Genomic DNA, 27,312 nt, shown 5'->3' with positions numbered 1-27,312 from the left:
TGTTTAAAAGAGGTGACGTTGACCTTCTCTCCTTCTCACCCCCACGTTAAGGCAGAGCGGGGATAACAGGCCAGGGGTTCACTTGGAAAGCGGGTTTCATCCCGCCTCTGAGCACAGGCCCGGAATCAGAGCTGAGGACTGGCCAAGCATTTGACTCACTCAGGTGCAAGCCCCACCCACTTTTGCCCCAGCGCCTCCGTTCTGCTGACCGCCACTCTTTCCTTCCTTTGGCCCAAAATCCCCGGGGTCTTTGTGTGTGCGGCTGAGCGTAACCGACGCCGACATTCCGGTCTGTGGCTTCCCGGCCTGGCCCTCCACCGGCCACCTTCCTCCGGGCTCAGCCGACCGTGGGGTTGCGCAGCGGCCGGGACCACTCACCGTCCGCACTCTGCGCAGCGGGCGCGCGCCGGGCGCGGGGCGGGGCGAGGAGGGGGCGCGGCCTCCGCGGGGCGGGGCGGCGCGCGGGGCGGGGCGAGGAGGGGGCGCGGCCTCCGCGGGGCGGGGCGGCGCGCGGGGCGGGCTGCAGCGGGCGGGCGCCGCCGAGGGGGACCGGCCGCCGTGGCGAGAGCGCGCCAGCCCCGCCGTGATGCCCGCGCGCCCCGGACGCCTCCTCCCGCCGCTGTCCCGGCCGCTGGCCCTGGCCGCGCTGCCGCTGCTCCTGCTGCTGGGCGATGGCGGCGGCGGGCGCGGAGGCGCCTGGGCCCAGGAGCCGGGGGCGGCTGCGGCGGCGGCGGCGGACGGGCCCCCCGCGGCGGACGGCGGGGACGGGCAGGACCCGCACGCCAAGCACCTGTACACGGCCGACATGTTCACGCACGGGATCCAGAGCGCCGCGCACTTCGTCATGTTCTTCGCGCCCTGGTAACTGGCCGCGCCGCTCTCCTCGGGGCCCCGCACCCTGCGCGCCGGGGGCGGCCGGAGCGGACTGAGCCGGGGGGCAGGGGGGTGCCGGGGGCCGCGGGGTGGGCGCGGGCTCGGGCCGGGGGCGTGGGCGCTCGCGGCTGACGTGGCGCAGGGCGGCCGGGGCGGTGCAGGAGGGGGCGGGCCCCGAGGGGCAGCCGGGAAAGGCCGTCCCGCCCCCGCTCCGGGTCCCCCCCCCGCCCCCGACTCCCCGGACCGGGGGAGGGGCAGGTGTTGGCGTCGCCCTGTGGGCCACCCCGCCGGTTCCCAGCCCCCAGCCCCTTCCCAAAGTCGTTGCGCCGGCCGGAGGCGGAGGCCTGCCGGTGCGGCCGCGACCCCTGCGCCACGTGCGGCGGCTGCGGGCCACCGGGTTCTGGCCCGGGACGCGCGGAGGATTCCGTGCACTCGCTGCAGGGCAGATCCCTTGCACGAGGGATTAGTTGAGAAATAGAACTCGCAAAGGTGGGATTTCCTACTTCGTGTGTTCACGAGGTGGGAAGGGGTGGTGGCCCAGGCGCGGGCGGGGGGGTTCCTAGGCTACCCCGGGAAGCCGAGAGTAGTGCAAATGCCGGGGACCCCGAGGCAGCTCCGTGTGGGGGTGTGCTCTCGGGCCGCTCCGCTCTAGGCTGCCCTCTGGCACCTCCACCCCTCTGCTCTCTTGGGGCCTGGTCTTCTGGAAAGTGTGAGCTGGGCAGAGGGTTCCTCCTGCCTTGGTTCTCCGGTGGAGGCGTCAGTCTGGGCCTACGTGCCAGCACCAGAGGCCCCTTCCCTGGGAGTTGCCATAAGGGAAGGACTTCCTGACGTTCACATAAGCATAGGTAGTGCTTTCCTTCCAGGGCCTACATGCCCCGAAGGGCAGTTCTCGTGGGGCAGAGCCAAAAGCCAGTTCTGGGGCACAAGGCAGTTTGCAGGCTTATTGCAGCATTTGGCATTCTTCCCCAGAGCCAGAGAGAGGGTTAGGGAGATGTGGGAAAGGGATGTAGGAAGCAAGAGAGAGAAGATGCCCAAGCAAAATGGCTTGTTCAGAAAATGTGCAGGCGGAAGTTGGAAGAAACTTTTTTTCTTTCTCTTTTTTCCATAGCGAGGCTGTTACTGTATTTCAATTTGTTTGGAGTTATCTTTGGGGGGCAGGTCTGGGTCAGAGCTGTCCTGTATTAACAGTGTATCCGTCGGGTTCATTGTGTTTCAGCTTCCCAGGAACCAGCCGGACTTGAAGGTTTAGGGCTACAGTGGTCTGGAAAATACTTTGTAGCATTAAAAAATGGTTCATTCTTAATAGTTATTCTGTGAAGGGATATTCTCAGAGTAACTGTTTCAATTAAATACACTAGTTAACTGGAGTGCCTTTCAGTGGAGTAAGTCCGTGGATTTTTTTTCTTTATTTTTTTAAAGAAAAACTGACCTGTAGATGTTTAAAGTCGATGTAGTGCCAATAAAGTTTTAATTTTGGAGTCTCAGTACCTGCTAGTCCTAGACCGAGTGGGGGACAAGACTGGCAAATCCTGGGACTTGGTATTAAGTAACTTTCTTTTTGGATGGATGCTCACAGAAAAGTTACTTTTAAAGTTTTTGTTTGCTTCTTATTAGTCTGTTACAAATATTTAAACCTGGCATTAAAAGTTAGAAGCTAAGAACAGATTGGAGCACAGATAGAATATGCTGTGGGCTACCCCTTGGTCCTCATCTCTTTGCAGTTTCCGTCTCTGGAATATTGGAAGCCCACATGTGACTTAGGGGGCAGGAGTGGCATGTAACGAATACCTGCCCTATATATTTTGCTCTGAACTTGGTAGATGTAACGTTGTCCTACTGCTGTGTGTTTTGGGCTAACATCAGGCCACAGCTTCTGTCTGAGCCCGATATTGGGCTTGATCCCAGGATCCTGAGACCATGACTCAGAGACTTAACCCACTGACCCACCCAGGCAGTTGCAGGTCATGCTGAATCTGGTGACAATGAGATCAAGGCTGGGGACACCTCCTTGGGAGGACCACGTGGCTTTGCTCTATTACATGGCCACAAAATGAATTCAGCTACTGTCTCAGAGATGCCACAGTGGTCCCAAACCAGAGTGCTGACTATATGGCACCTGTGGGTCGATCCATCACTAAGAAATTGCCAAACTGAGTCCCTTTCAAGCATGTGCTAGGTACTGGGAATACAGCTGTAAAAAGAACAATGCTGGTCTTCATGGCACTTGCACTATTTGAATTATATAACAATATATAACAGTATAATTTACATGTAACATTGCTTTTCCCTCACTGTTATCTTCCATAAAAGAGGGAATCATCCTGTATTTGAGTTTCTTATAAAGCGGGGATTCTCCTGGCCGGCCAGCAAAATGCTGCACAGGGAAGCCACGGTAGCTGGAAGCAAAGGTGTTCAGTGCTGATAGTGGATGTCCACTGTCAGAAAAGAGGCAAAGAAAAAAGAGGCAAAGAAACTTAACAGTGATTTTCTTGAGAAGTTAGTCTGAGGACAGCTTGACAATTTTAAGTTTTTTGTTTTTTAAGAATTTTATTTATTTGACACAGAGAACACAAGTAGGCAGAGAGGCAGGCGGGGGCTGGGGGGAAGCAGGCTCCCCGCTGAGCAGAGAGCCCGATATTGGGCTTGATCCCAGGATCCTGAGACCATGACCTGAGCTGAAGGCAGAGACTTAACCCACTGACCCACCCAGGCACCCCTGGGTGTTCTTATAAGCAAGCACTTTAAAGATCACTTTAAAAAGCAATGTGGCAACTTTGTTACTTTGTAGACATCATGAATATACACCACGTGAATGAAAACAAACAAACAACAAAAATAGCAAAAAACCCCCAAAAAACAAAAAACAAAAACCGCATGTGCCATATAATTCTGTGACCGTACTTGAAGCTGGAGACAAGGTTTCCAGCACTGGCTCACACAGCCTCCAAATAGGGCATTGCAGATAGCTGATAATTAAAGAAGGTCATCAGTTATATGATTTTAAAAGTGGCTTTAGTGATGGGAGAGATGCTGATGCTGTAAGGAATGGGAAGAGTAGCAAAAAGCAAGAATTCTGTGTTAATGTATTTTAAATGGTAGGTGATTTAAAAATGTACTGGTAAGGGGCACCTGGGTGGCTCAGTGGGTTAGGCCTCTGCCTTCAGCTCTGGTCATGATCCCAGGGTCCTGGAATCGAGCCCCACGTCGGGCTCTCTGCTCAGCAGGGGGCCTGCTTCCCCCTGCCTCTCTGCCTACTTGTGATCTCTCTCTCTCTCTCTGTCAAATAAATAAATAAAATCTTAAAAAAAAAATGAACTGGTAAATCCAGAGTCAATATCCTAAGTATACATTTGGTGACATCAGACTTAGAAGTTTGGGTAGCCACAGACTTTTCTAAATCATGGGTCTTAGAGAGAAAAGGGAGAATTGAATGAACTTTTAGGTCACCTTCCTTTGCAGATACTCATTTAGTACAGAGAGCCCTGACTAAAAGGGAGCCATCATGGTGAGCAGCTACCGCAGAAGAGGGGGGAGCCAGGGAGTTTTCTAGAAGAAGCAGAGCAGGGCACCAGACAGCCTGGGGAGTCAGACTGACTTCTTGGAAGAAGTGACACCCAAACTAAACCGAGAGAGCAAACAGGAATTCGGCAGGTGGGTTTAGGAAGCGAGCGTCAGAGAGAGCAAGTACCGATCTCCAGGGGTAAGCCATGCTGTGGCCCTTCTAGAAAGCCACACGTGGTATCGTTTGGCCCCCGGCAGACGGCCAGGGCAGGTGGGTGCAGGTGTACGGAGCACAGATGGGAGGGCAGGGGGGGCCAGAGCAAGGCGGGTGGTGGCACAGGACCTTGCTGAGCTTCAGTTTCCTGCTGAGAACAGTGCGGGGCTCCCTGGGGGGCCTGAGGCGGGGCAGTGCCTGGTGTCCTGAAGGTGAGCCGTCCTTCCCTGGCGGCAGAGGAAAGAAAGGTCCGGGTGGGGCCGGCGCCTGGGAGCCGGGACTCAGCGTGCTCCCTCCCCTTGTTCCAGGTGTGGACACTGCCAGCGGCTGCAGCCCACTTGGAATGACCTGGGAGACAAGTACAACAGCATGGAGGATGCCAAGGTCTACGTGGCCAAAGTGGACTGCACCGCCGACTCCGATGTGTGCTCCGCGCAGGGGGTGCGAGGATACCCCACGTAAGTGGGCGGGGCCCCTGCCCCCTGCCCCCTGCATCGCCTGGCTATACAGCCGTCTGCCGGCCGCAGTCGGCCAAAGGAAGTTCACGCTGAACTTTTGGTCACTTGTTTTGTAGTTCCGAGGAGTGAGGAGATGATAAATTAAAGCGCCCGGTCCTTCTTGTTAGGGAAAGAGCGTCTTTAGCGCTGTGTCTTGCCTCTATCAGATGCCTCCTTCTGCTTTGTTTGGGAAAAGCCTTTCATTAATCAGTGTTGGGCTTTCCAAGGAATGTGTTTGTGTGACAAAAATGGCGGCCTCCTTGGTGTCCTGTCAGGTGTGACATTCACACCTCAACGCGATGAGCGTACCGTGTTATCAGTTTTAAGTTTTTGGTCACTCTGTTATCCTTAAGCATCCTTCCTGGAGTAATTTCCCACGTGACGAGCACAGGGGCCGTTTCTGTTGGAAAGAAAGTTGACAAAGTGGGATCCAGAAGTTCTGACAAGCGATGCTTCTTACTTCCTTGACAGTTAAACTCTGTAGTTTGTTGTTTTTTTTTTTTAGGATTTTATTTATTTATTTGACAGAGAGAGAGGTCACAAGTAGGCAAAGAGGCAGGCAGAGAGAGAGGAGGAAGCAGGCTCCCTGCAGAGCAGAGAGCCCGATGCGGGGCTCGATCCCAGGACCCTGAGATCATGACCTGAGCTGAAGGCAGAGGCTTAATCCACTGAGCCACCCAGGCGCCCCAAACTCTGTAGTTTTAAGAGATAAAAATTGACTGCCTTGAGAAGCAAAAGAGGGGATCAGTTAGAAGGCCGTGGAAGAAGGTCTGAGACTCAGCTTCCTGGGTTTGGGGGCCTTTCTTTCCCGTACCTCCCTTAAGGTGATGTAACTCTCCAGCTCTGCACCTATCTGCTGTCGTGGAGGGCTTGGGTTCACCACTGAGTGACCCCGCTTGGATGGAGTGTTCCTTCCAGAAACACTTCTTGTGTCCAGAGAGGAGGGCAGCAGCCCCTCTCTGGCCACATGACAAGTGTTAAAGAGAAGGGCCCTTCTCCTGAACAGGGAAGATGATGTTCCCAAAAGGATGGGGGGGCAGGGGGTTGGCCACTTCAATTCCCAAACTTTTTGTTCAAATTGATGAATGGAGTAAATTCTTATAAAACCTGGGCCTGTCTTCAAACCCGAGAGGCAGCACGGAAAAGGGAAAGGAGCTCTGGGCTGGAACCTAGAAGCCATGTCTGAAACCCGGCTCTAGCGGAGGCTTATTGCACAGCCCTGGCCACGTGGTTTAACCTGAGTCTAAAGGAGGATGTTGATACATGATTTCACGGTACCTGAAATAGCACATTTGCAAGCACTGATCTGAGCATACCCAGTCAATGTTAAGGACTTCCCTAACATTTGGAAATTTGGCATCTTCGTAAGGGCACTGAAGTTCTTGGTCTTTGGTGACTGCTGTTGATCTGGGTGCCATCATTCAGATCAGATCATATCAGTAGAGAGAAAATTTCCTACCAAGTGTACCAACTCTGGAGGTATGATTGTTCTGTGCTTCATAGCTTCGCCTTTAAAGGAGACTCAGCTCAGACAAAGAGCATCAGGAAGAAGCCATCAGTGAGTAGTGGGACCAGGTGAGGAGATAGAGGTTTGCCTGCTGAGAGCCTGTTGCTTTCATGGTGCAGGGGCAACCGAGATGGTCGGCTGTGGTGGCCATGTGGCGTATGCCACCAGCCTCACCACTGGGAAGCAAGACAGGACTTGGGATAAGCTGAGAAGGACAAGTGGCAGTGAGCATCAGAGAGTGCTGCAGAAGGCTCCACCTGGACCTGGTCATAGGAGCTGTCTGGCTGCAACATCAGTTACCCCACACACGTTTTCCACAGGTGTCAAAGATTTTATTTATTTGAGAGAGACAGAAAGCAATCAGGGGGAGGAGCAGAGGAGAGGGACAAGCAGACAGACTCTGAGCTGAGCGCAGAGCCTGCTGTGGGGCTCAATCTCATGACCCTGAGATCATGACCGGAGCCAAAATCAAGGGTGGGATGCTCCCACTGACTGAGCCACCCGGATGCCCTGTTATTCACAGATTTTATAAAAGAGCCACACTGAGTCATGTGTCCTGATTTAGAAGACAGGGTCTCTCCAGGAACACCATGCACTGGTTTTGTGTCCTTATACAGAACTGCAGTGAGCTCACACGACACTGAACATTGTTCGGAAGGAACCTCTGTGACCCTCAACAGCCCTGCCCAAGTGCCGGAGAACAGGTTTTTCTCCTAGAGTGCAGGAGGCAGGGCGTGCTGCAGTGGAACACGTCCTTTGGGGCGTTCGTGTACTGACCTGTGGGAGCTTCTGCTTTCCGTGACACGGGGCCCATCTCGGGGAGGCGCATCAGACGATGAACGCAGAGATGATGAATTCGGATGCCTAAGCACGCCCTGTGGAGTCACCGACTCCTTTAACTGAAACACAGAATTGCACAGGGAGGGAATTCGGGTTCTCACGCTCCTAGGGAGGTTCAGTGTGCTTTGAGGTCACCGTTGTTGAGCTGGTAAAGGAGTCTGCATCCTCTGGGGAAACTGAGCCAGGCAGGGTCGGAGGAGGTCTGCTATGGGTGCCGAACCGAGCACACACACCAGGTGGCTGAAGAGAACAGAAACTTCTTGTCTCACAGCTCGGGAGGCCAGCAGCCCAGTGTCACGGCATCTGCAGAGCAGCAACCCTTCTGAAACCCAGAGGGGAGTCCTTTCTTGTCTCTCCCTAGTGTCTGGTGGGGGCTGCACCCAGTCCTCCATCCTCACGGGGCCTCCTTTCTCCACGCGTGTCTCTCTATGTGGCCAAATTTTCCCCTTTTTCTAGGGACCCCTGACTAGGGTCCGCCCTGATAGCCTCATTGTCACTTGCTTACTTCTCTAAAGATCCTGTTTCCAAATAAGGCTACACTGTGAGGGACAGGAGGCTGGGACTTCAACAGATCTACTTCGGGGGACACAAATCAGCCAGTAACACCACCTCCTCTGTGGTGCTAGGACCTTGATCACAGGTTTCCAGACTGACCCACACGTGGAGGTTTTCTCCCCTGCAGTCTCCTTGAAAGACAAACAGATCACCAGGGAAAAGCAGACGCCCATGTGGAAGTTTGGGGCTGTCCTTTGGGCGTGGACCCTGTGGCCGTCTCCCCATCACCTCCTTCAGCCCATCCACAGTGAGGATTGGGGCCAGATGGCCTGGCCAGGCTCGAAGGTCTGTGAAGGGAACCCTAATTCTGTCCCTAGGCTCTGTGAACTGAAGGAGGCTTGGGCAGGCTGGAAAGATTTCTAATCCAACAAGAAGAGATTTTAAAACATTGTTTATTTGTGTGTTGCTCATTCTGATTTGGTCACACACCTGACCTGTGACCAAATCAGAAAAAGTCACAGGTTAGGTTTCCTGCATTTAAATGTTCGCAGAGAAATGGGGAACAAGTTTGATAGTGCTGCTCCTTCCGAGTGTTTTGAGGGTTCCGTGCCTTTTCCACTCTGAGGAGCCCTGGTGGGGGAGGTGCCCCTGGAAGAGAGACAGTGGCTGGGGGTGGGGGGGTTGTGTGCATGAAGTGTCTCCTAGCTCTCTGGGAGCATAAGCTTTCCAGAGCCTCCTGAGGCCCCAGGGGCGGGTGCGGGCTTTCGTAATCATGAGATCATGCTTCCCAGTCCCTCAGAGTGTTAAGTTGGTGAAGTTTCGGTGTTCTCGTCCGGACTGGCTAGAGTTTGGCTTTTTGTTAGACTTGTAAAGGTAAAAGCTACTGAGGAAGCAGGGCTTCTGTTCTTCACTGGAGGCCCAATAGGGGCGTCCCCTAAGTCTGTCACAGGATCTGGTTGGGAGTGGGGAGTGAGGCCTGGGGAACTGTGATGCTTTATTCCAGCCCCTGCGCTGGTTTTCATGCACAGCATGAACCTTCGTTTTCTGTTATTTTTTATTATTATTTTTTTTAAGATTTAATTTATTTATTTGATAGAGAGGGAGGGAGATCACAAGTAGGCAGAGAGACAGGCAGAGAGAGGTGGGGAAAGCAGGTTTCCTGCTGAGTAGAGAGCCCAATGTGGGACTCGATCCCAGGATCCTGAGATCATGACCTGAACCAAAGGCAGAAGCTTAACCCACGGAGCCACCCAGGCGCCCCACGAACCTTCATTTTTAAGGCCTTTGGGGCATTCGCTCTCCAAGCGCACGGCTCCGATCTCTGCATGCCTTGACTTCTGACAGCGGTTCTCACACCCCAAGCGTCTGCTGCCGACGTGCACCACGTGCCACAGGCAGGGAGGAGTAATGTCAACGCACAGCTGGCCAGAGAATGCTAGTCTGTGTGTAGTCTGTGTGTCATTTCCTCGTCAGCCTCCCTCTGTTCCCGCCATCCTTGACACCTTCTGTCAGGTCTGAGCTGGAGCGTGTTTCTCCATTACCAGGGTGAAGGGACAGGATCAGGAAGCGCAGTGTCAGCCACAGGCAGAGTGATCTGCTCGCGCAGTGAAGGAAGTGCTCTGTATCCTGTGTGCAGATACCGTCTGAGGCTAATACATGTGAAAAAGAAGATTCCTTCTCTGTGGGGAATGCATAGACCACAGCAACCAATGTCAAGGCTGTTCTCAAAGCTGGAAACGTAAATTCTCGCAGAACCTGGATATTCTTGTTTTATATGACAAGATATATCTTGTCTTATAGGATGGCCTGGGAATACATTTATTGCACAACCATGCTATTTCTAGTACAGTTTTGTTTTTTTAACAAATGCAGAATGTAAGAACTTCTAAAGCCTAGGAAGGATGGCAAACAACTAGCCGGGAGAATCTCGCAAGGCCTGTTACCCGAATGCGCTTGGGGTTTCGTTCACGGCCTCATAGACTTGACGTGTTCTGCTCACTCTTATTTTTCTTGAATAAGGGAAGAAACTTTTTTAAAGTGTGGGAGTAAGTGGATATGTGTTCTCCTTTTTCTTCGAGTTCTAGCGCAGGGTGGCAGGTCTGTGCCTGGCTGCAGTGCTCTGACCGCATCCCAGCGGGACAGCGCCGTCTACGCAGACGCCTCTGACAGGTTGAAAAATCTGCTCTGTCTTGTCCTTTTCCGCCCTTTTAGCTTGAAGTTTTTCAAGCCTGGCCAAGAAGCTGTGAAGTATCAAGGACCTCGAGACTTCCAGGCACTGGAGAACTGGATGCTGCAGACACTGAACGAAGCGCCCGCGGTGAGTCCCCGGGAGGCCTCCCTGCCCCCGCCCTTTCCCTTCCCTCATTTCTCCACATTCCAGGGTGACAGAGAGGCCAGTTCAGGTGAAAAATTAAGGCTCCCATTTCAAAGCAACTTTATATTCGTTAGAACTAATTGACATTTGTAAGTAAAAATGAACTTTTTTCCCCTTCCAATTTTCGTTTACTGTGGTATAATATACATGATACAAAACTGACCATTTAGCCATTTTTTAAATGTACAGATTCAGGGTATGAACTCGGGTGCATTCACCCTGTTGAGCAGCTGTTCCCAGGCTTCTTTTCAGGTGTAGAACTCAAACCCTATCCCCTCTGAACACCAGTCCCCCCTCACCATCCCCTGCAGCCCCCCACAACCACCCCGTCTACGTTTGGTTTCTGTTTCCACTGCTTTGCATACCTCAGTGGAAAAAGATGAACTTTTACAAGGTTTTTATTATGGAAATATTCAAAGATGCATAAAATGTAGAAAGAAGAGTATGTGTGACATGAACGAGGAGGAGGGTAATGAAGATAGTCACGTGTGCCCTCCGCTGACTTAAGCGGTTCTCCCCATCCTGCCGACCTTGTGCTCTCTTACTGGCCCTCCTGGCCCTCGTGTGGTGGCAGAGTCAGCCCTTGGAGACTGTCGTTTGTGACTGTCCCAGTGCATGTCTCACAGATACACACTACCACTTGTTAACTGACAGTTAACTACTTGTTTGTTTATTTATTTATTTATTTAAAGATTTTATTTACTTTTTTGACAGACAGAGATCACAAGTAGGCAGAGAGGCAGGCAGAGAGATAGAGAGGGAAGCAGTCTCCCTGCTGAGTAGAGAGCCTGATGCGGGGCTCGATCCCAGGACCCTGGGATCATGACCTGAGCCAAAGGCAGAGGCTTTAACCCTCTGAGCCACCCAGGTGCCCCTGTTAACTACTTGTTAACTAACATCAGTCCCTGTGCCGCTCCCACATGTATACAGTTGGCACTAGTTCTTTTTTTTTTAAATTAAATTTAATTTTTTTTAATTTATTTTCAGCGTAACATTATTCATTGTTTTTGCACCACACCCAGTGTTCCATGCAATACGTGCCCTCCCTATTACCCTCCACCTGGTTCCTCAACCTCCCACCCCCCGCCCCTTCAAAACCCTCAGGTTGTTTTTCAGAGTCCATAGTCTCTCATGGTTCATCTCCCCTTCCAATTTCCCTCAACTCCCTTCTCCTCTCCATCTCCCCATGTCCACCATGTTATTTGTTATGCTCCACAGATAAGTGAGACCATATGATACTTGACTCTCTCTGCTTGACTTATTTCGCTCAGCATAATTTGTTCCAGTCCCATCCATGTTGCTACAAAAGTTGGGTATTCATCCTTTCTGATGGAGGCATAATACTCCATCGTGTATGTGGACCACATCTTCCTTATCCATTCGTCCGTTGAAGGGCATCTTGGTTCTTTCCACAGTTTGGCGACCGTGGCCATTGCTGCTATAAACATTGGGGTACAGATGGCCCTTCTTTTCACTACATCTCTATCTTTGGGGTAAATACCCAGCAGTGGCACTAGTTCTTGAGCATCACAGGTTGACTTGGGGCCGGGGCCAGGCCTAAGCCCGAACTCCAGTCCAGGCCAACCTTGGCCCTCTCTTGCCGCTGCGAGCTGTACCACAGGGTGACCCCCTCCTTTTCCCCTGGACTCTCAGTCCCCGCGGTGCTCACTGGCTTTGCCGAGCATGTCATCGAATACATACCCTTCATGCTCTCAGAGTCTTCGTGGCCCTCCCTGCACGGAGGGTAATGATACCAGGAAATGGTGGAGACTATGATTTCTGAAGTACTGTTTAAAGACATGGCTGTGTGTAGAAGGTTATTAAGAAAACTGGATAATCCTCTCCCTCAGATTAACGTCGGGAGTCTTAGTTTTGTCACTCTTAGTTTTGTCACGCATCGTTATGGTCGTAAACCATTAAGTGTCCCTCCATGTGTGGTGCCTTCTGCTTAATGCAGAGTGCTCAGGCCCACGGAGGCTGGGTTGGGACGGACGGTTCGTAGCTGTGTGTTGGTGAGGGTCTGGAAGGATGACCAGTGTCCCGTGCTGGGCGATTCGGATGAAACGGTGAGAGCATCTCACATCTCTCCATGTGATCTCAATGGAACAGTTCAGTAAGGCCGCTCTGTTGGGTGAGGTAGGCACTCTTACCTTGAAGGGGCTCCGTGCCCGTGCGTGGTTCCAGCAGGTTCTGGAGCCTCTGCTGCTATTGGAGTCACTTCCCGGGTGACTGTGTGGTCCCTTGTCCCCTTCCCCCACATTCTGTGTAGATGTCATGGTTCATCAGAAACCCACCTGCTACCCGGGTGTCATTTTCCTTCTAACTGCATGGCACTGTGTGAGTGTGAAGCAGAGACTTATCTAATTTTAGGTAACAGGGAAAACCACAGACCTCTCAGAGAGTCGATTTGCATCTTTGTCATGGCAAGAGAGTTACATGAGCAGGTGGAACTTTCATATAGATTTAAACTACACATTGTTTCCTCTGTGAAATTGTTCTCTGATTGGAGGATGCCAATTTTAAAGAGGGGTTAATAGTCTTAAAAAAACCTTTCAAGATACTTTTTTTTTTTTTTGGTCAATATTTTTTTCCACCAAAAAGCCAGCCTTCTGTGATGACTTTATTCAGGAAGCAAGTAGCAAGTATTCAGGATGGCAGAAAGCGTTCATCTGGTGCCCCAAGCTCCCCTTTTGGGTGGTGGCAGCCCGATTGTGGACTGGGAAGAGCTGAGGGGAAGGGTTGTGTCCCCTCCAGGCAGAAGGGACGTGGCTGTGTGGGATGCCCGTGTCAGCAGTAGCGATCTCCCACAATTGCTGGAAACAGTGGCAATGTGCCTGGCTGGAAGAAAGTTCAAACACTCAAACCTGATACCGCAAACTGAAAATTCTTCCCAAAGAACTTGTATTTTATTGTATGTGGAAACTTTTTTTTTTAAATTTTATTTATTTGACAGATCACAAGTAGGCAGAGAGGCAAGCAGAGAGAGAGAGTGGCGAGCCTGATGCGGGGCTCGATCCCAGGACCCCGGGATCATGCTCTGAGCCCAAGGCAGAGGCTTTAACCCACTGAGCCACCCAGGCGTCCCTGTACGTGGAAACTTTTTAAAAAGTTCTTCATCTTCATCTGTATCTGTACCTAAGTAACTTAATGATGTTGTATATGGAAATAGGATAAATTTATTACCTCCCTAGTGTTGTGGCAATATTAAAGAAACTCAGAAGAAGACCCACTATTTCCAACTTTGAGATTGCCCTATTTGTTTCTGTTTTTTTTTTTTCCTAAACGGTTAGTCATATAAACATGGTTCATTTCACGAACAATATTTTATATGGTTACATCTTTATATTGATAGTATTTTATATTGTCATATGGATTTGCCACAATTCCACTCTTCTCTGTCAATGGATAGTTAGGTTATTTATAATTTTTTAATCAGAGATACATAAGGAACATGTTAATCTTTGTAAAAGACATTTTTTTCCTACTTTTGAGTGATGTTTTTAGATTCCATTACAGGACATGAAATTGCAATGCAAAGGGGAAAAAAGAAGGCAGACTACTTTTATGGCTGTTGATGAATATTGCCTGGTCACTTTCTTAAGAATCTGTAAGCTGATATTGTCAGCAGCAGGGTGAGAGTGTGTCCGTATCTGTGCCTGTGTGCTCGTGTCTCTGACATACCACGTTCTTGGCACAGTGGTGGGGCTGCCCCGGTACGTGCCACGGGGCCCAGGAAGTGACAGTGCCCCCTCAGTGCTGTACATGAGCACTTTAACAATGAAAAATACGGAAAGCCCTTTGAATATCTTACAAAAGGTGGCATGGAGTGTCTTACCTTCTGGGAACTCACTGACTGCTCGCCTAGTCACCATTCTGTCGGGCATCATTTTGTGGAAGTACCTAGCACTTTGCAAGCCTCTACAGGTCCACAGCTGCATGAACATCTTCCTGGTGCTTTCTGACTAGAGCCCTGCACAGCTTTGGGCTGTCAGCACTTTTAAGCTTTTAATGACTTCATTGGGATATTGTCTTTTTTTTTTTTTAAAGATTTTATTTGAGAGAGAGAGTGCGCGTGTGCCCACACGAGTGGGGAGGAGAGGGAGAAGCAGGGCTTGATCCCAGAACCCCGGGATCCTGACCTGAGCTAAAGGCAGACGCTTAACTGACTGAGCCACCCAGGCGCCCCAGTATTCTTTTTCAGAGAAATGTGAGCTGCCAGATAAAAAAATTGAGTAACCTACATCCATGTGTCTGTAGCAAAATGGTGATTATGTGATCTTTTTGTCACCCTTGGTCGCTTTGGCTGGAAGCCACAGCTGTGGAGCTGCGCGGTCGGGGGTCACGTGGTACTGTGGTAACCGTCCAGCTGCACACGACGGTGCCCGCTCAGATGCTGGCAGAAGCGTCCTTTGAAAAGCCGCTTCTCACTCCCTTGTTGCGGGTTTCTGTCCCGGAGTCCATGGTGTGAACTAAAGAGTGCAGCCCTGTCCTTCTCTGGCACTGCCTGCCAGGCATCTGCCTTGTCTTCCTTCCCGCCCCGTTTGTCCCTTTACCAGCCCTTCACGGTCTCATCACCCACCGCCTGTGTGCACTGAGGCGCGCCGGGCCCTCCCGTCCACTGACGCTTCTTCTTCTCCGCTCCTTCCATTTGGCCGCTTCAGTATCCTCAGGCGCTGCAGCCCGCCAGGGATTTCAGCCTGCGTTTCCCCATGGATCATAGGTCACACTGTGAACAACAGGGCAGTGTGCCTGTGTGGGCTGGGCCTGCCCTTTTAGTTTGCCTGCTCTGTTCGGTTGGGCTTGGGGGCAGCAGAGGGCAGGCTGGGGTGGGGATGGCGGCCACCGGCTGCATTGAGTGCCAGTCCCAGGGTGAGGCTGCTGAGTGGCTTCCCGCCAAGGGGTCCAGAGTCCTGAGAGTCCATTCCTGCCTTGGGTTCCCTCAACACAGCAGCATCTCACAAAGGTTTGATGTAGTCAGATGAGGGAGGAGATCTGTAGAAGGTTCTAGACGGACACAGATCACCTCCTCGGTGGGTTTCACTCTGTCTTTGCATACAAACCCAATGACTGTTGTTTTGTTTCTCCCTGTTAGACGCCAGAGCCAGAAGCAGAACCACCCAGAGCCCCTGAGCACAAGCAGGGACTTTATGAGCTGTCAGCAAGCAACTTTGAGCTGCACGTGGCGCAAGGTATGTTGGGTGACTCTCACGGCTGTTCCTGGCGGGATACACACCTCCCAGAACCACTGACCGTTCACCGCTGCTCGATTTGCAGGACTTTTCCTTGATGGCACTCACGGGCCCACGATGACATCTGTGGCACTGAGCCATGGTTTCTGTCTTCGAGACCCGGGAGCATCCTTGTGCAGTGCTTTTCCCGTGGGAAAGGATTTCTCCTTTCGTCTGTGTCCTTCGAGAAATGCCAGTTTTAGTGTTAGCCGAAGCCTTGAGTTGTGGAAAGCTCACAGATGAGCAGGCACACTGAATTTGTACACCAGCTGGACAGTGCGTCCTTGGATAGGAAAGAGTTTATTTATGTTAACGTGAATCATACACTTACTGCCCTGGGGCAGAAGCAAAAGCTTCTCTTCCGTGTCTAACTTAGAATTTAGCGGGACCATTATAACTTGTGAATCCGTTTATAGTTAAAATATTTTTCTGTATCACATCTCTTTTTTTTGAAAACGGTCTCCTAAATATCAAAACGATCTACACACGATCTCTAACATAAGCAGCAAGTAGGTCCTTTGGGCATACATTTCTGGACAGTTGGCTCAGCACTGACTGACTTGAAAGCAGATTCAGCTTCCTTGCTGATCTCCGTTCTCAAATGCTGCCATGGAGGGAAGTCCTCCCAGAAGACTGGGTTGGAAGCATTGCAAAAGGGTTTAAACTTGTGGCTGGCCTTTGTGACTTCGTGCCGCTGCGAGTCGAGACCTACCAGACTCAGGGTCTGCAGGAGTCTCTGTGATGCTGTCAGCGTGTTCCCTGCATGTCGAAGGTTGTCATTCGGACCAGGGCGCTGAAAGTGTAGTTTCGGGGTGTTTTCCCCAATAGGGGATTACCCCACGAGCTCAGATGGGTCCCTCCCTAAGCAAGTCATGCCTGAAGGGTGGATTGTAGAGGCGCCACCTTGAGTTGCTCGCACGAGACTCTGTCCTCAGGCAGCGACAGTTGCCTCCCGCTCTCACGGCTGCCGCGCTCGTCCAGGCGGTCCTTCCCAGTCATCCCACCCCACCTCACAGCACAGGGTTAGTCAGGGCTGTGCCCGTCCGGAGACACATGGCTTCAGCCTCGCAGATCAGTTGCTCATTTTTTGAATCAAGTTTTTCACGGTTTCCCTTAAACGAGTCCCTCCTGCGGTGATAAAACACTGCCGTGAGCATGTGGCATGGCAGCGTCCTTCTGGGAGCGTGGGTCACGTTTTGGTGCTCACTGCTTTGTTCCCTCCCCAGGCACAGCCTCATTCGGGTCTGGTCTCAGCCTGACATCTTTTCGGCCATCGGCCGATCAAGGTAGAACAGCCTAGAAAAAAATCTTTAGTATCCAGATTATGATTTTGTGTTTTGTTCTTCTAGCCAAGGGAGTGTTACTCAGGTTTTAAAACCTTCTGTTTTATTGTCAAATAAAACACAGATACAGAAAACGAACATAGAGCTTAGTGAGTTGTGATGGGGTGGTCGCTCTGTAACCACGGTCCGGTTCAGGGACTAAAACTGCCAGCCTCCCCTCCTCTGTCCAGGTCCCAGCCTGCCTGCCCTCAGGGAGGGGGTGTCCTGACTCTATGGAAACCACTCCTCCCTGTGTCATTCTCTGTCCAAACGTGCATTCCTAACACTGCAGTTCACTTTGTTCTTTCTCTCACGTCTCTCTTGAGTCCCAGTCTACGCGTTCCCCCAACATAACATCTCTTTTTCTTCCGTGCGTCCTGGGGCTGAGCGCATGGGTTATCGGACCTGTAGAATTCTCCAGTCTGGACTTGACCAGTTGTGTCCCCGTGGTGCGCTTAAACCTGTTTCCCTTGATCCGTTCATTTATTAGGGTTGCCAGATGCCGATGTTCTAATTAAAACATCCTTCCTTCATTGTCTTAAGGAGAGAGACGTGCTCTCATGTATCAGCTGGTTTTCCAGCGGCGCAGTTTGCACAAGACAAATGGGATCATTGCCCGAGCCTTCCCCGTTATTGCCAGTTCTTCAAATACTGAGTTGGTTCCCTATTGTCCTCCAGAGATGGCAGAGTAGATTTTGTTTTGAGGATCCCTGTGAACTCACAGATACACTTACTCGGCTGAGTCACATTTTACCAGTTAAAGGGTACGCACGGAAGCTGGCAGGAGGACAGAGACCAGATGCTTCCATTCAGTCTCTAGTAAGGGATGACGTCAGTTACCTCCTTCTCCCTTCTCTGCCCTGGCTCTCCCTGAAGGCGACCACTTTATCAAGTTCTTCGCTCCGTGGTGTGGTCACTGCAAAGCTCTGGCTCCAACCTGGGAGCAGCTGGCCCTGGGCCTTGAACATTCTGAAACTGTCAAGATTGGCAAGGTAAGTGAAAGCCCTTATTAAACGGGAAATAGACCGCCTTTGGCTGGATTAATTAGCAGAGTAGCCCATTATTCATTCTGTGCGCAAAGTCGCAAGCTTGATTTATTAATTCCATTTAGTGTGCCACTTGACAATTCATTTCACCCTCACAGATGGCGGCCTGGTTTCGAATGTGCTGGCTTTTCCACAGCCTAAAGATAAATTATGGCTCTGGCTCCTTTGTTTATTTTGAAGCAATGGCCAATTCTGAATTGGCAGCCCCAGAGCCCTTTCTGCAAAGATATGGGGCACAGCCTGTGAATGTTCACTGGCCGGACTTGGAGGCCATCCACGTTTGACCTCACTCAAGAGCTGTCACCTAGAGGAGCCCCGGCTCCGTGCTCACAGAGGCCTGCACAAGGCCCCCCGCTCCGGTGAGCCCCAGCTTTCCCTGCTGCCTGGGAGTCTTTCCAGCTTTCCCCACGTTGCAGAGAGAAGCCAGGAGTGGTGTCTAACAACTTCTGTATAAGTGGATTTTCTGGAAATATCCAGAGCAGCTCCTGGGCCATCAAACACTTTTAATCTCGCCCAGCCTTTGGCACCCACCAGACATCCAGGCATGGGTTTTCTTTTACAAAAATCTCATTTTTTACTTTGCCAAAGGGCTGATTTGTATTCAGAAGTAATGCTGCGTGTCCGGGAACTGCACTGAGTGAGATGCTCTGCCCAGTGCAGGGAGATGGTCAAGAGTGTGAGCTCAGGAACCACATAGACCTGCCCGGCCAGCCTGCAGCCGCTTCTCCACACCCCAGTCTCCGCCTTTGCAAAATCACGGGAGACCTGACTGGTAGTGCGTGGTGTGGATGAAAGTCAGGTTCCTAGTAGGACGGTTGGCACGGGTCAAATGCCTGGTCAGGTCTAATAGTTGTTGTGAGTTCACTGGATTTTCACTGTTGCCTGTTAAGTACATCCAATTATGTGTTCTAGTTACACGTGTTGTACTTTTATATTTATTGAACATTTCATGGAAGTAGTCATAATTTTCTTGTCCTCTATCTTCTCAATTCCTCATATCCTTAAATTATTTTTTGAATTTTTATGGGAGATTATTTCCAGCTTATGTCAGTAATGGTTTCTCGTAGAATCAGGCATGAGCAGACACAGTCTGCCCATCCAGGCTGTGGCCCTTCATCTCTGGACACGCCTGTGGCCAGGTTAGACGGGACCCTGGAATGCCCCCCACCCAGATTTGAGATTTCCCTTTAATGCTTTAACTGCTGACTTCCAGTCTTACGTGTGAAGGTGGTATTTCTGTCCTACTTCGTAGACATGGTGAAGAATAACTGAGTGGCCCACATATCTGATCTTGATGCCAGTAGGAGATAAAGAAGAAGTGACTTAGGATAAAGTATTTCATGAAAGTGTTGAACAGGCAGAATCTTGATGAGATTTAAATGAAATAAATTTTAAAAGCTGCGATAGTTGGTAAATTGAGCTAACAGAATTAAGAACGTCTTATAATCCTAATTTGACATCTTTTCAGTTGTCTTTATACCAAATAATGCTATTTAAAATTGACTCCTTGCTCCTATGTGATTCCAAAACTCCCCAAGTTTGGGCGTGACAGTCAGGACATAGGCTAGCCTTGGCATGGGCCTTGGTCACACACCACCAGGCTTCCCCTCCTGCGAGAGAGGGGAGGCTCCTCTCCTCCAGCTGCTAACTAGCTCCAGGTAGAATGGGACTTCCTAAACATCAGCATTTTTAGGTGAGCGGAGTACGTCATTTCTCTAAAGGACATTTCATCCCCTGCCCCCTTAGCTCAGTGTCATCTGGGGTGGCTTTTAGGGAGTCTCTCCCCAGACTGCACCTTGCTGGGGGAGGTGCTGCAAGCCAGGTACATGAGGTCTGGAGTGTCCGGTAACCTGCATGTCAGGAAGCTTCCTGAGGAAATGAACTGTGAATGTGGTCCTATTTTGTCTTTAGGTTGATTGTACACAGCATTATGAACTCTGTTCAGGAAACCAAGTTCGTGGCTATCCTACTCTTCTATGGTTCCGAGATGGACAAAAGGTACGTCTTCAGGTTGTGGTGTGGAGAGCTGGTGTTTCTCTTAGTCCAAGTGGGCTGTGGTGAGGTGCCCCTGTGGACTGCTGGGCACTGGTTTAAAGGCAGACATAATAATGGAACAAAAGTGTCTTTCCCTTACTTGATAAGATTTGGGTAGTTGACAAAACCCGTCAGTCATCCTGCTGTTTTGACACATTTGAGTTGGCTCAAGTGAGCCTGTTAAGTACGACCTTTGAGTGGGGTTAACGCCGGCTGCCAGTAAGGGGCTCACTCGTGCCCCAGTCTGGCCCTGGCTGATGGTCTGCTGCTGGCCTGCCGGAGCAGGCTCCGACTTCATGACCGGATCCCTGCAGAAGATAGGTGCTGTAGCTGTCACCAAAGCAAAAGTGTTTGGTTTGCCATTTGCACCCTCGTGTGTAAATCTGAGCGTGCCGACGTGGCACGGTTCGCACCTCCACAGGGGAGAGACCTGATGGAGGTCTCACATGGGTGCGCGGGCCGGGATGAGGTTTGAGTGAGAGCATTAAGTGTACTGATTGACTGCATTTTTGTGTGGCTCTTCCCTCGGACAGATTGACCAGTACAAAGGAAAGCGGGATTTGGAGTCCCTGAGGGAGTACGTGGATTCCCAGCTGCAGAGCACGGAGCCGGAGGCCCCAGAGAGCATCCAGCCTTCAGAGGCCCCGGCGCCGGCCCCTGAGCCTGTGGCCCAGGTGGGTGCCTGTTGCGGTCAGGAGGGCCAACCGTGGCCCCTGGAGGGCACCGTCCTCCCGTGCTTTGAGCCGTGCGACAACAGGGTGTCCGGCTGCAGCCGACTTTCGCACATGAAAAGTTTTCTTCAGCCACTTTCACACGCTTTTGAGGTCTAAACGAAGGAGCGTGTCTGAAATAGATGTGAGACCCATCCTAAGAGCATTTGGTGGCAGAAGCTCTGGGAAGCTCATCCCTCTGATTCGGTAACCACCGTACTTGAGGGCATTTGCTGGGAAAGTCGGCTGCTGTCAGCTAGCCCCCCTCCCCCGCTTCTGTTCCTTTCCGTCACCTGCTGCGGAAATCGGACTTGAACCCTGGGGTGAGGCCCCGGGAGATCTGCCGCAGTGAGGATGGTGCCCCGGAATTGAGAGGCAATTGGCCTAGCGCGTTTCCTTTCCTGAGGCAGGCAGTCTGCGTTCAGAGGGTGGAAGGTTCTAGATTCCTGTGTGCGTTTATTGAGCATGTTTCAGGCACTGTCCCTGGCCACCAGGGAACGAAAGCAAATAAGACCACTTTCCTACCTGTGAAGGGGGCCAAGTCTGGTGGGGCAGACGGAGGAGAACGCACGCAGGCAGGTCCCCAAGTGTGTGTGCCTGGCCGGTCACGGTGGGCCGAGCGAGCTGGGGGCAGATGGCTAGGAAGTGTGGCCAAGAGCTGAAAGGGGAATTGGTGTTTGCTGGAGAGTCAAAGCTTGTCCCATAGAGGAGGGAGCGTGAGCAGAAGCACTTGGGTGTGACTCAGCCAGCACGTTTGGGGCAGGGGGACAGCATTCGGGTGGAGGGAGGGGGATGAGGAGGACGAGGGGTGCGGGGCCGGAGGCCAGAGCGGAGGTGTAGTACGTGGGTCGTGGAGGACGTTGTCAGCCAGCCAAGGATTCTGACCTTCGCCCTGTACTTACTGGGAGCCGGTGGAGGCCTTTGACCGATTTGCATTTTAGATGCCTGCCTGGCAGAAAGAGATGGAAAACCAGTGGATTAGGCCAACAGGATGAGGGGACACCCCGAACGAAGGCTGTGAGGGGGTAGAGGGGCAGAGGCAGGAAGCTTAAGGAGCCCCACTCTCCTGCGCGCAGTCTGGAAGGTGGTGTCTGTGGGGACGACCGGGGCTCTGGCAGACCTGGTGGGCGCTGGAACCAGGGGGGAGAGGAGCGCTGGGGCAGGGAAGGCAGGCGGGGAGTGCAGGTTCTCAGTTGTTGATTTTCAGGGCTGTGGTGGCAGTCGGTGGGGAGGGCCGCTGACCGGTTAAACGGGGCTCTGGAGCCAATGCCCGCGGGTGTGTGTGTCTGCGGTAGGTGGGTGGGTGGAGGCCAAGGCTGAAGCCATGGGTGGAAAGGACGTTCTTTAGAGAAAGTCAAAATAATGTCTTTCCAAGAAAATCGTGCTTGATGGCCTCGCTAAGAACTGTAAGGCCTGTTTATCGTTATTTCCAGAACATTCATGTTGCTCCTTTAGTTTCTATCACTACACCACATAGCAGGCCAAGTTCTTAGCTGGGACGCCAGGACTGGATCGGCAAAGAAGGGGGCAGTGTGCCCTGGTTCCACGGGGCCAGCACAGGGAGCGTGACCCCTCAGCATGTACTTAACAGATCCTGACTTGCTGGGTCCATCGTTCCCTGAGCCCCGGTGGTTTGGAATTGGAAAAAACCGAGTCATCTACCCCATCCTGGAGTGGGGACAGTAATGGGACTCCTCGACCCCACAGCCCGTCCCTTAGTGGGATTCTTAGGTGGGGGACTACCTGCGTGTTCAGTCAAAGCGGAAGTTCTGGTTTAAGAAACAAACAAACAATTTTGCAGTAGCTGCGACCACATATGTTAGGGGAGTGTGTGTGTCATGGTGGCTCTGAAGGGCGTCCCAGATTGAATATAACTCTGTCCTCTCAGGGTTTGCATCACATGCAGACCAGTTGCTGTTAGTTTTCTGGCACGAAGTAGGTCTTTCAGTGAGCGTGGCGTCGTGTTTCTGGACACAAAGACAGATGATGGTGTGCCCTCGGCGGCTTCGCCTCCCAGTCGCTGCCACGTGTTCTTCGATGCCAGACTCGAGGGGAGCAGGCCTGGTACGCTTAGCCACGTGGTAAATCCTCATGGTCTTGCTCTTGTGAGACAGCCGCAGATCCGTTTTTGGAGAAACACGTGGATGTAATTCTGTGAAGAACCGTCAAGACCAGATTGCCTTAGAGCACAGGGCCCTGTGGCACCTTCCCCTGTCACGCTCCAGCCAGAATGGAGATGAACGGTTTGCACAGTCCCTTTGAACTTAAGGACAGAACGCAGCCTGTGATGGGTAGTACTCGCATCCTCGCCTGTGGCTGGGCGGCCATCAGCTGTGAGGTCAGCACACAGAGGTCACTCTTACAGATCGCTGCGCTGGGAGAGCAGGTGGCCGATGGCTGGGGAGATCGCGTGTGCGCCACATCGGGGGGCGGCTCCACGGGGGTGTCGGACTCCTCCTGTCGGTGTGGGAGACTCCGAGCCCGGGGCCGCACAGCCCTCTGTTCCCCACTCCGGGGCCCCAGACGGCAGCAGCTGCACCTGAACCCGCTCAGGCTGGCTCAGGGCAGTGCTGGCCTGGGTCCCGCCACCTTCTCGAAGCATCTCCGGGCTCAGGACCTGGGGAGCCTGTGGTGACTCACGGGCCCTTCTGGTGTGGCTTGTGATACGTGAGTTTGTATTTTTGTGTGACCTTGCATGACAGCATTTTTAAAAGATTACTGATTTGTATTTCTGCCACCCCAAAGCATGGCCCTGCCCTGCTCTAAGTGAAGTAATTACGCCTTGGCTTTTCCCTCCCTTGCAGGGCACCGTGTTGGCACTCACGGAAAAGAACTTCGAGGACACCATTGCCGAAGGAATAACCTTCATTAAGTTTTATGCTCCGTGGTAAGTGGCCGTTTAATTAGAAACTACTCCGCCCCAGTGCGCTCGAGTCCATCACCATCTCCCCATCATCGGTCCGCTCTCTAGGCTCAGTGTGGGGCAGATGCTACGTTTACACGGGGGTTCTGTCGTAGGAAATAAGGGGTTGTTTGCGCCTCTGTTCAGCTCGGTTGGGGTTTGGTTTGGTGGTATTCATAAACAGTTATTTATGGAGAATGAGTCGGTGTATTCTAAAGTTCAGTGTGTTTTGGGGAAAACATGAAAATGGAGAGTTAGGATGGCCATATAAAACTTGAATTTTGTGGTATCTGTCATTTCCCAAGTAGATTGATTTTTTTGGTTAACAAACCACAAACATCATGATGTAGCTTTGCTTCTTAGTCTCTTGGACCTTGTCAAGAAGCCCAGCAGAGATCTGGTGGGGCCGTTCCGGGCATTACCCAGTTACCAGAACCTTCGGGCCTCATGGTCCTCGGGGACCGGGGTACAGAGGGAGGACATCCAGTTTGTGACCAGGGCTACCTGAAGTGGGGACGATGGCAGGTGCCGAGACTTAACATGGCTGTCACTCTGCATGCCCTTTCTTTCCTTTGAACCTCAGTTTTCTCAGCAGTAAAATGGGAAGAATGCCTTGTCTTCACAAACAATCCACTTATAAGAACAGAGTCTCAAGGACAGTATGAGGTTCTGTTTCTAAACAGACACAAGCTCCTCTACAGCAGGTGCCACTCAGTGTTCAGGAGAAACCACAGTGGCAGAGATGAGTCAGTGAGCACATGACTCCCACGCTTTGTGCAGTGTTTATTCTTAAAGAATAAAAACAGGCAGATGCCTGGGGGGCTCAGTCAGTTAAGCAGCTGCCTTCAGCTCAGGTCATGATTGCAGGGTCCTGGGATCAAGCCCTATGTCGGGCTTCCTGCTCACAAGGAGCCTGCTTCTCCCTCTGCCTCTGCCTGCTGCTCTGCCTACATGTGCTCTCTTATCTCGCTGCCAAATAAATAAATAAAATCTTAAAAAAAAATCACAGTCAATTAAGCATCTGACTCTTGCTTTCAATTCAGGTCATGATCTCAGGGTTGTGAGATCAAGTCCCATGCTGGGCTCTGTACTCAGCGGGGATCTGCTTGGGATACTCACCCTCTCTCTGCCCCTCCCCCCTGCTTGCTCTCTTTCTAAAATAAATCTTTAAAGAAAAATAGAAACACTACTCGATGATGTTTTAAAATCTATTATTTTCTGTTTTTTAATAAAACCCTGAAGATATATGGATCAAGTAATGGGTAGGAGGGAGGGCAGGTGCTCAGGGAAGCTTTTACATTGTCTTGAAATTTCAAGACCATAGTGATAATTCTAAAATGAAGCATTTTTTTTAAAAAAATGCGTAGAGTTGGTTTTGCTTCCTGTCCATCACCTTGTGCTCATGTTGTGTCTGACTCATTTATAGGCCAGTTAGCTCTGGTCACCACTTCCTGGACAGGGTCTCAGAATCTCAACTTGCTTCCAGACCAGCTTGCTTCCACTAGGTTATCCAAAAGTCTACTTGGGTTTGACTTTGAATTCCTTGTTTGGGACAGAGGAGGAGGAAACGTTAGTGCACCCAGTGGGAGAATTTGATGTTTTATAAATTTCTATGCCATTGGTGACTGCCTCATACAGAAGACACAGGGCTGGGCTTGGCAGTGAACTCTAGGTGAGGGAGCGTGACCCAGGACTTCCACAAAGCCGTCATTGTTCCCTTCCCAGGTGTGGTCATTGTAAGAATCTGGCCCCGACGTGGGAGGAGCTCTCCAGAAAGGACTTCCCTGGTCTGGCAGAGGTCAAGGTCGCCGAGGTGGACTGCACTGCAGAGCGGAACATTTGCAGCAAGTACTCGGTGGGTACATGTGGCTGAAAGGCCTCCCCGGGGGCTGAGCGTGGGGAGCACACCCACACGGAGCTGTCCTCTGGGCCTCACCCTGCGACCGTCACTGCCCCCGTCTTCTCCACCAAGTGTTCTCGTGTCCCGTTGAAGCTCTTGCTTTGTTCTCATCTTGAAAAGCAAAAGTGATGCTCTGTCCAAGGAAAGGCTTTCGCCTCCCATTAGCGACCCACTGTTCCTTGGGGATTTAGGTCTTGCTGTGCACACGGAAGTCCGGGCAGTAATGAGAGTCCGGGCTTGGGAATGGGGTGCCATCTCCACGGCCTCTCTGGCTGGCCCAGCAGTCAGCCGACCTTAGCCTTCGTCTCAAGCCCCTCAGTGGCTTATTTTTCAGATGTAAGCCTGTGTTCTAAAGTCCATGGTCGAATAAGGGAAACAGTTGAACTTCCTCCTGAAAGGGCCATCCCAGCAGGCTAGCCTGTGCTTGGGTCTTTCTGTTTAACTGATGCCGCTTTCGGAACTGATAACACAATCGGAGCACCCAGAAGATTCGCAATTTACGTTTTCGCTTTTGCATTGTTTTCTTAAAGCCCCGTGAGGCTCTGGCGCTTCTTACCTCATTCGCTTGAGAATAGACTTAGTGGCGCCTGGGTGCTCAGTGGGTCGAGCATCCGACTCTTGATTGCAGCTCAGGTTGAGATCTCAGGATCGAGCCTCCCCTTGGACTCCACACCCAGCAGGGAGTCTGCTGGAGAGCCTCTCCCTCTCCCTGGGCCCCTCCTCTGCTTGCAAGTGCGTGTTCTCTTAATAAATAAAAGATTTAGAGGGGAAAAAAAGGCTAGATGTAGCATGGACATTTACTTCTCACTAGAAGCTGCCCTTTTTTTGGTTCCTTAACGTCTTAGAAAAGTTCATTGTAGCTGTTGCACTGGAAAATGCGTATTCTCAAGGCTGTTGCTGCCAAGCGGAGCGGCCCGCGGAGTGGCTGGATGTCACCTCCATTTCTTGTCAGAAATGCAATCCTGGGCCCCGGCTGGAACTGCTGCATCAGAACTTGTCTGTTCACCGGGGCCCCAGGTGATGGCCTGTGCATGAAAGCTCCAGGTGCTCGCCTTTTGGGGCAAGTCCTTCCTTTGACACTGATCTCAAATGTGCTTTTGGACAGGAAAGTGAGGAGCCCCAAGGCTTTGCCTCCTTGTACTTTTCAAATGGTTTGTTACCTTTTAAAAATTTAACCATAGACTTTCCTGGTCACAACTTGAGGAGTCTCTCTGGTTTTATTTAAGAAGCAATTTGTGTGTGACCTGGACCACTGGTCTTCATACTTCTGTTTCTTTTTTTTTTTTTTTGAAGGTACGAGGCTATCCCACACTGTTGCTTTTCCGTGGAGGGCAGAAGGTCAGCGAGCACAACGGAGGCAGAGACCTTGACTCGCTGCAGCACTTTGTCCTCCGGCAGGCCAGGGATGAGCTGTAGCGCCCGCTCGCCAGTCACCCGGCCTCGCACGGCCCGGCTGCTGGAGCCGAGTCACGCAGGTGTTGTGGACTCTCACGTGGTGGTTTTTCAGAGAGCTGAATGTACTAAACTTGCGGTACCTTCTTTGCGTGTGTGTTTTTTAAGCCAACACACTCTACAGATTCTCTAAGTTTCTCTAAGTAAACACATAAGTCACGATCCCTTCACAAGCTAAATATTTTCCGTGGTGATCGGTCATCCCCTTTCTCCTTCTCTTGATGAATCTAAATGGTTTCCTTTGAGACTAAAATAGAGTTGAGGAAAATCAAATTGCTGAGCTGTTTTCGGCTCCTGAGTGATTCTGGTGAACACATCACCTGAAGCATGGCTTGGGACTGCCCACGAGTCCTGGGAAGGGGACTGCAGCGATGCTCCCTGATCCGAAGGTCAAACTGACTTCTTCCTCACGTGGTT

At 51.6% G+C, this 27,312-nt stretch overlaps 1 protein-coding gene across 1 annotated transcript; it reads left to right on the top strand.

Annotated features, from left to right (window-relative positions):
• The first annotated feature begins 535 nt into the window (after positions 1–535).
• TXNDC5 (thioredoxin domain containing 5) lies at positions 536–26,982 on the top strand. Its single transcript, XM_046004658.1, has 10 exons — positions 536–861; positions 4,897–5,046; positions 10,139–10,244; positions 15,394–15,490; positions 17,728–17,843; positions 19,809–19,895; positions 20,465–20,605; positions 23,446–23,528; positions 25,269–25,398; positions 26,737–26,982. Exons 1-10 carry the CDS (start codon positions 587–589, stop codon positions 26,857–26,859), a joined length of 1,308 nt encoding a protein of 435 aa, XP_045860614.1. The 5' UTR covers positions 536–586; the 3' UTR covers positions 26,860–26,982.
• The last annotated feature ends 330 nt before the right edge of the window (positions 26,983–27,312 follow it).

This window comes from Meles meles, chromosome 5, assembly GCF_922984935.1.
Source record: "Meles meles chromosome 5, mMelMel3.1 paternal haplotype, whole genome shotgun sequence".
Lineage (NCBI taxonomy): Eukaryota > Metazoa > Chordata > Mammalia > Carnivora > Mustelidae > Meles > Meles meles.
Note: the sequence above shows the minus strand (reverse complement) of the source record. Positions and strands in the feature narration are given on the sequence as shown.

What these genes read in the sequence shown, in the direction of transcription:
- TXNDC5 (XM_046004658.1), top strand. Translation starts at nt 587, where the DNA reads ATGCCCGCGCGCCCCGGACGCCTCCTCCCGCCGCTGTCCCGGCCGCTG. An exon ending in GTCATGTTCTTCGCGCCCTG is followed by an intron (nt 862 to 4,896) that starts GTAACTGGCCGC and finishes CCCTTGTTCCAG; the next exon opens with GTGTGGACACTGCCAGCGGC. An exon ending in GGTTCCGAGATGGACAAAAG is followed by an intron (nt 19,896 to 20,464) that starts GTACGTCTTCAG and finishes TCCCTCGGACAG; the next exon opens with ATTGACCAGTACAAAGGAAA.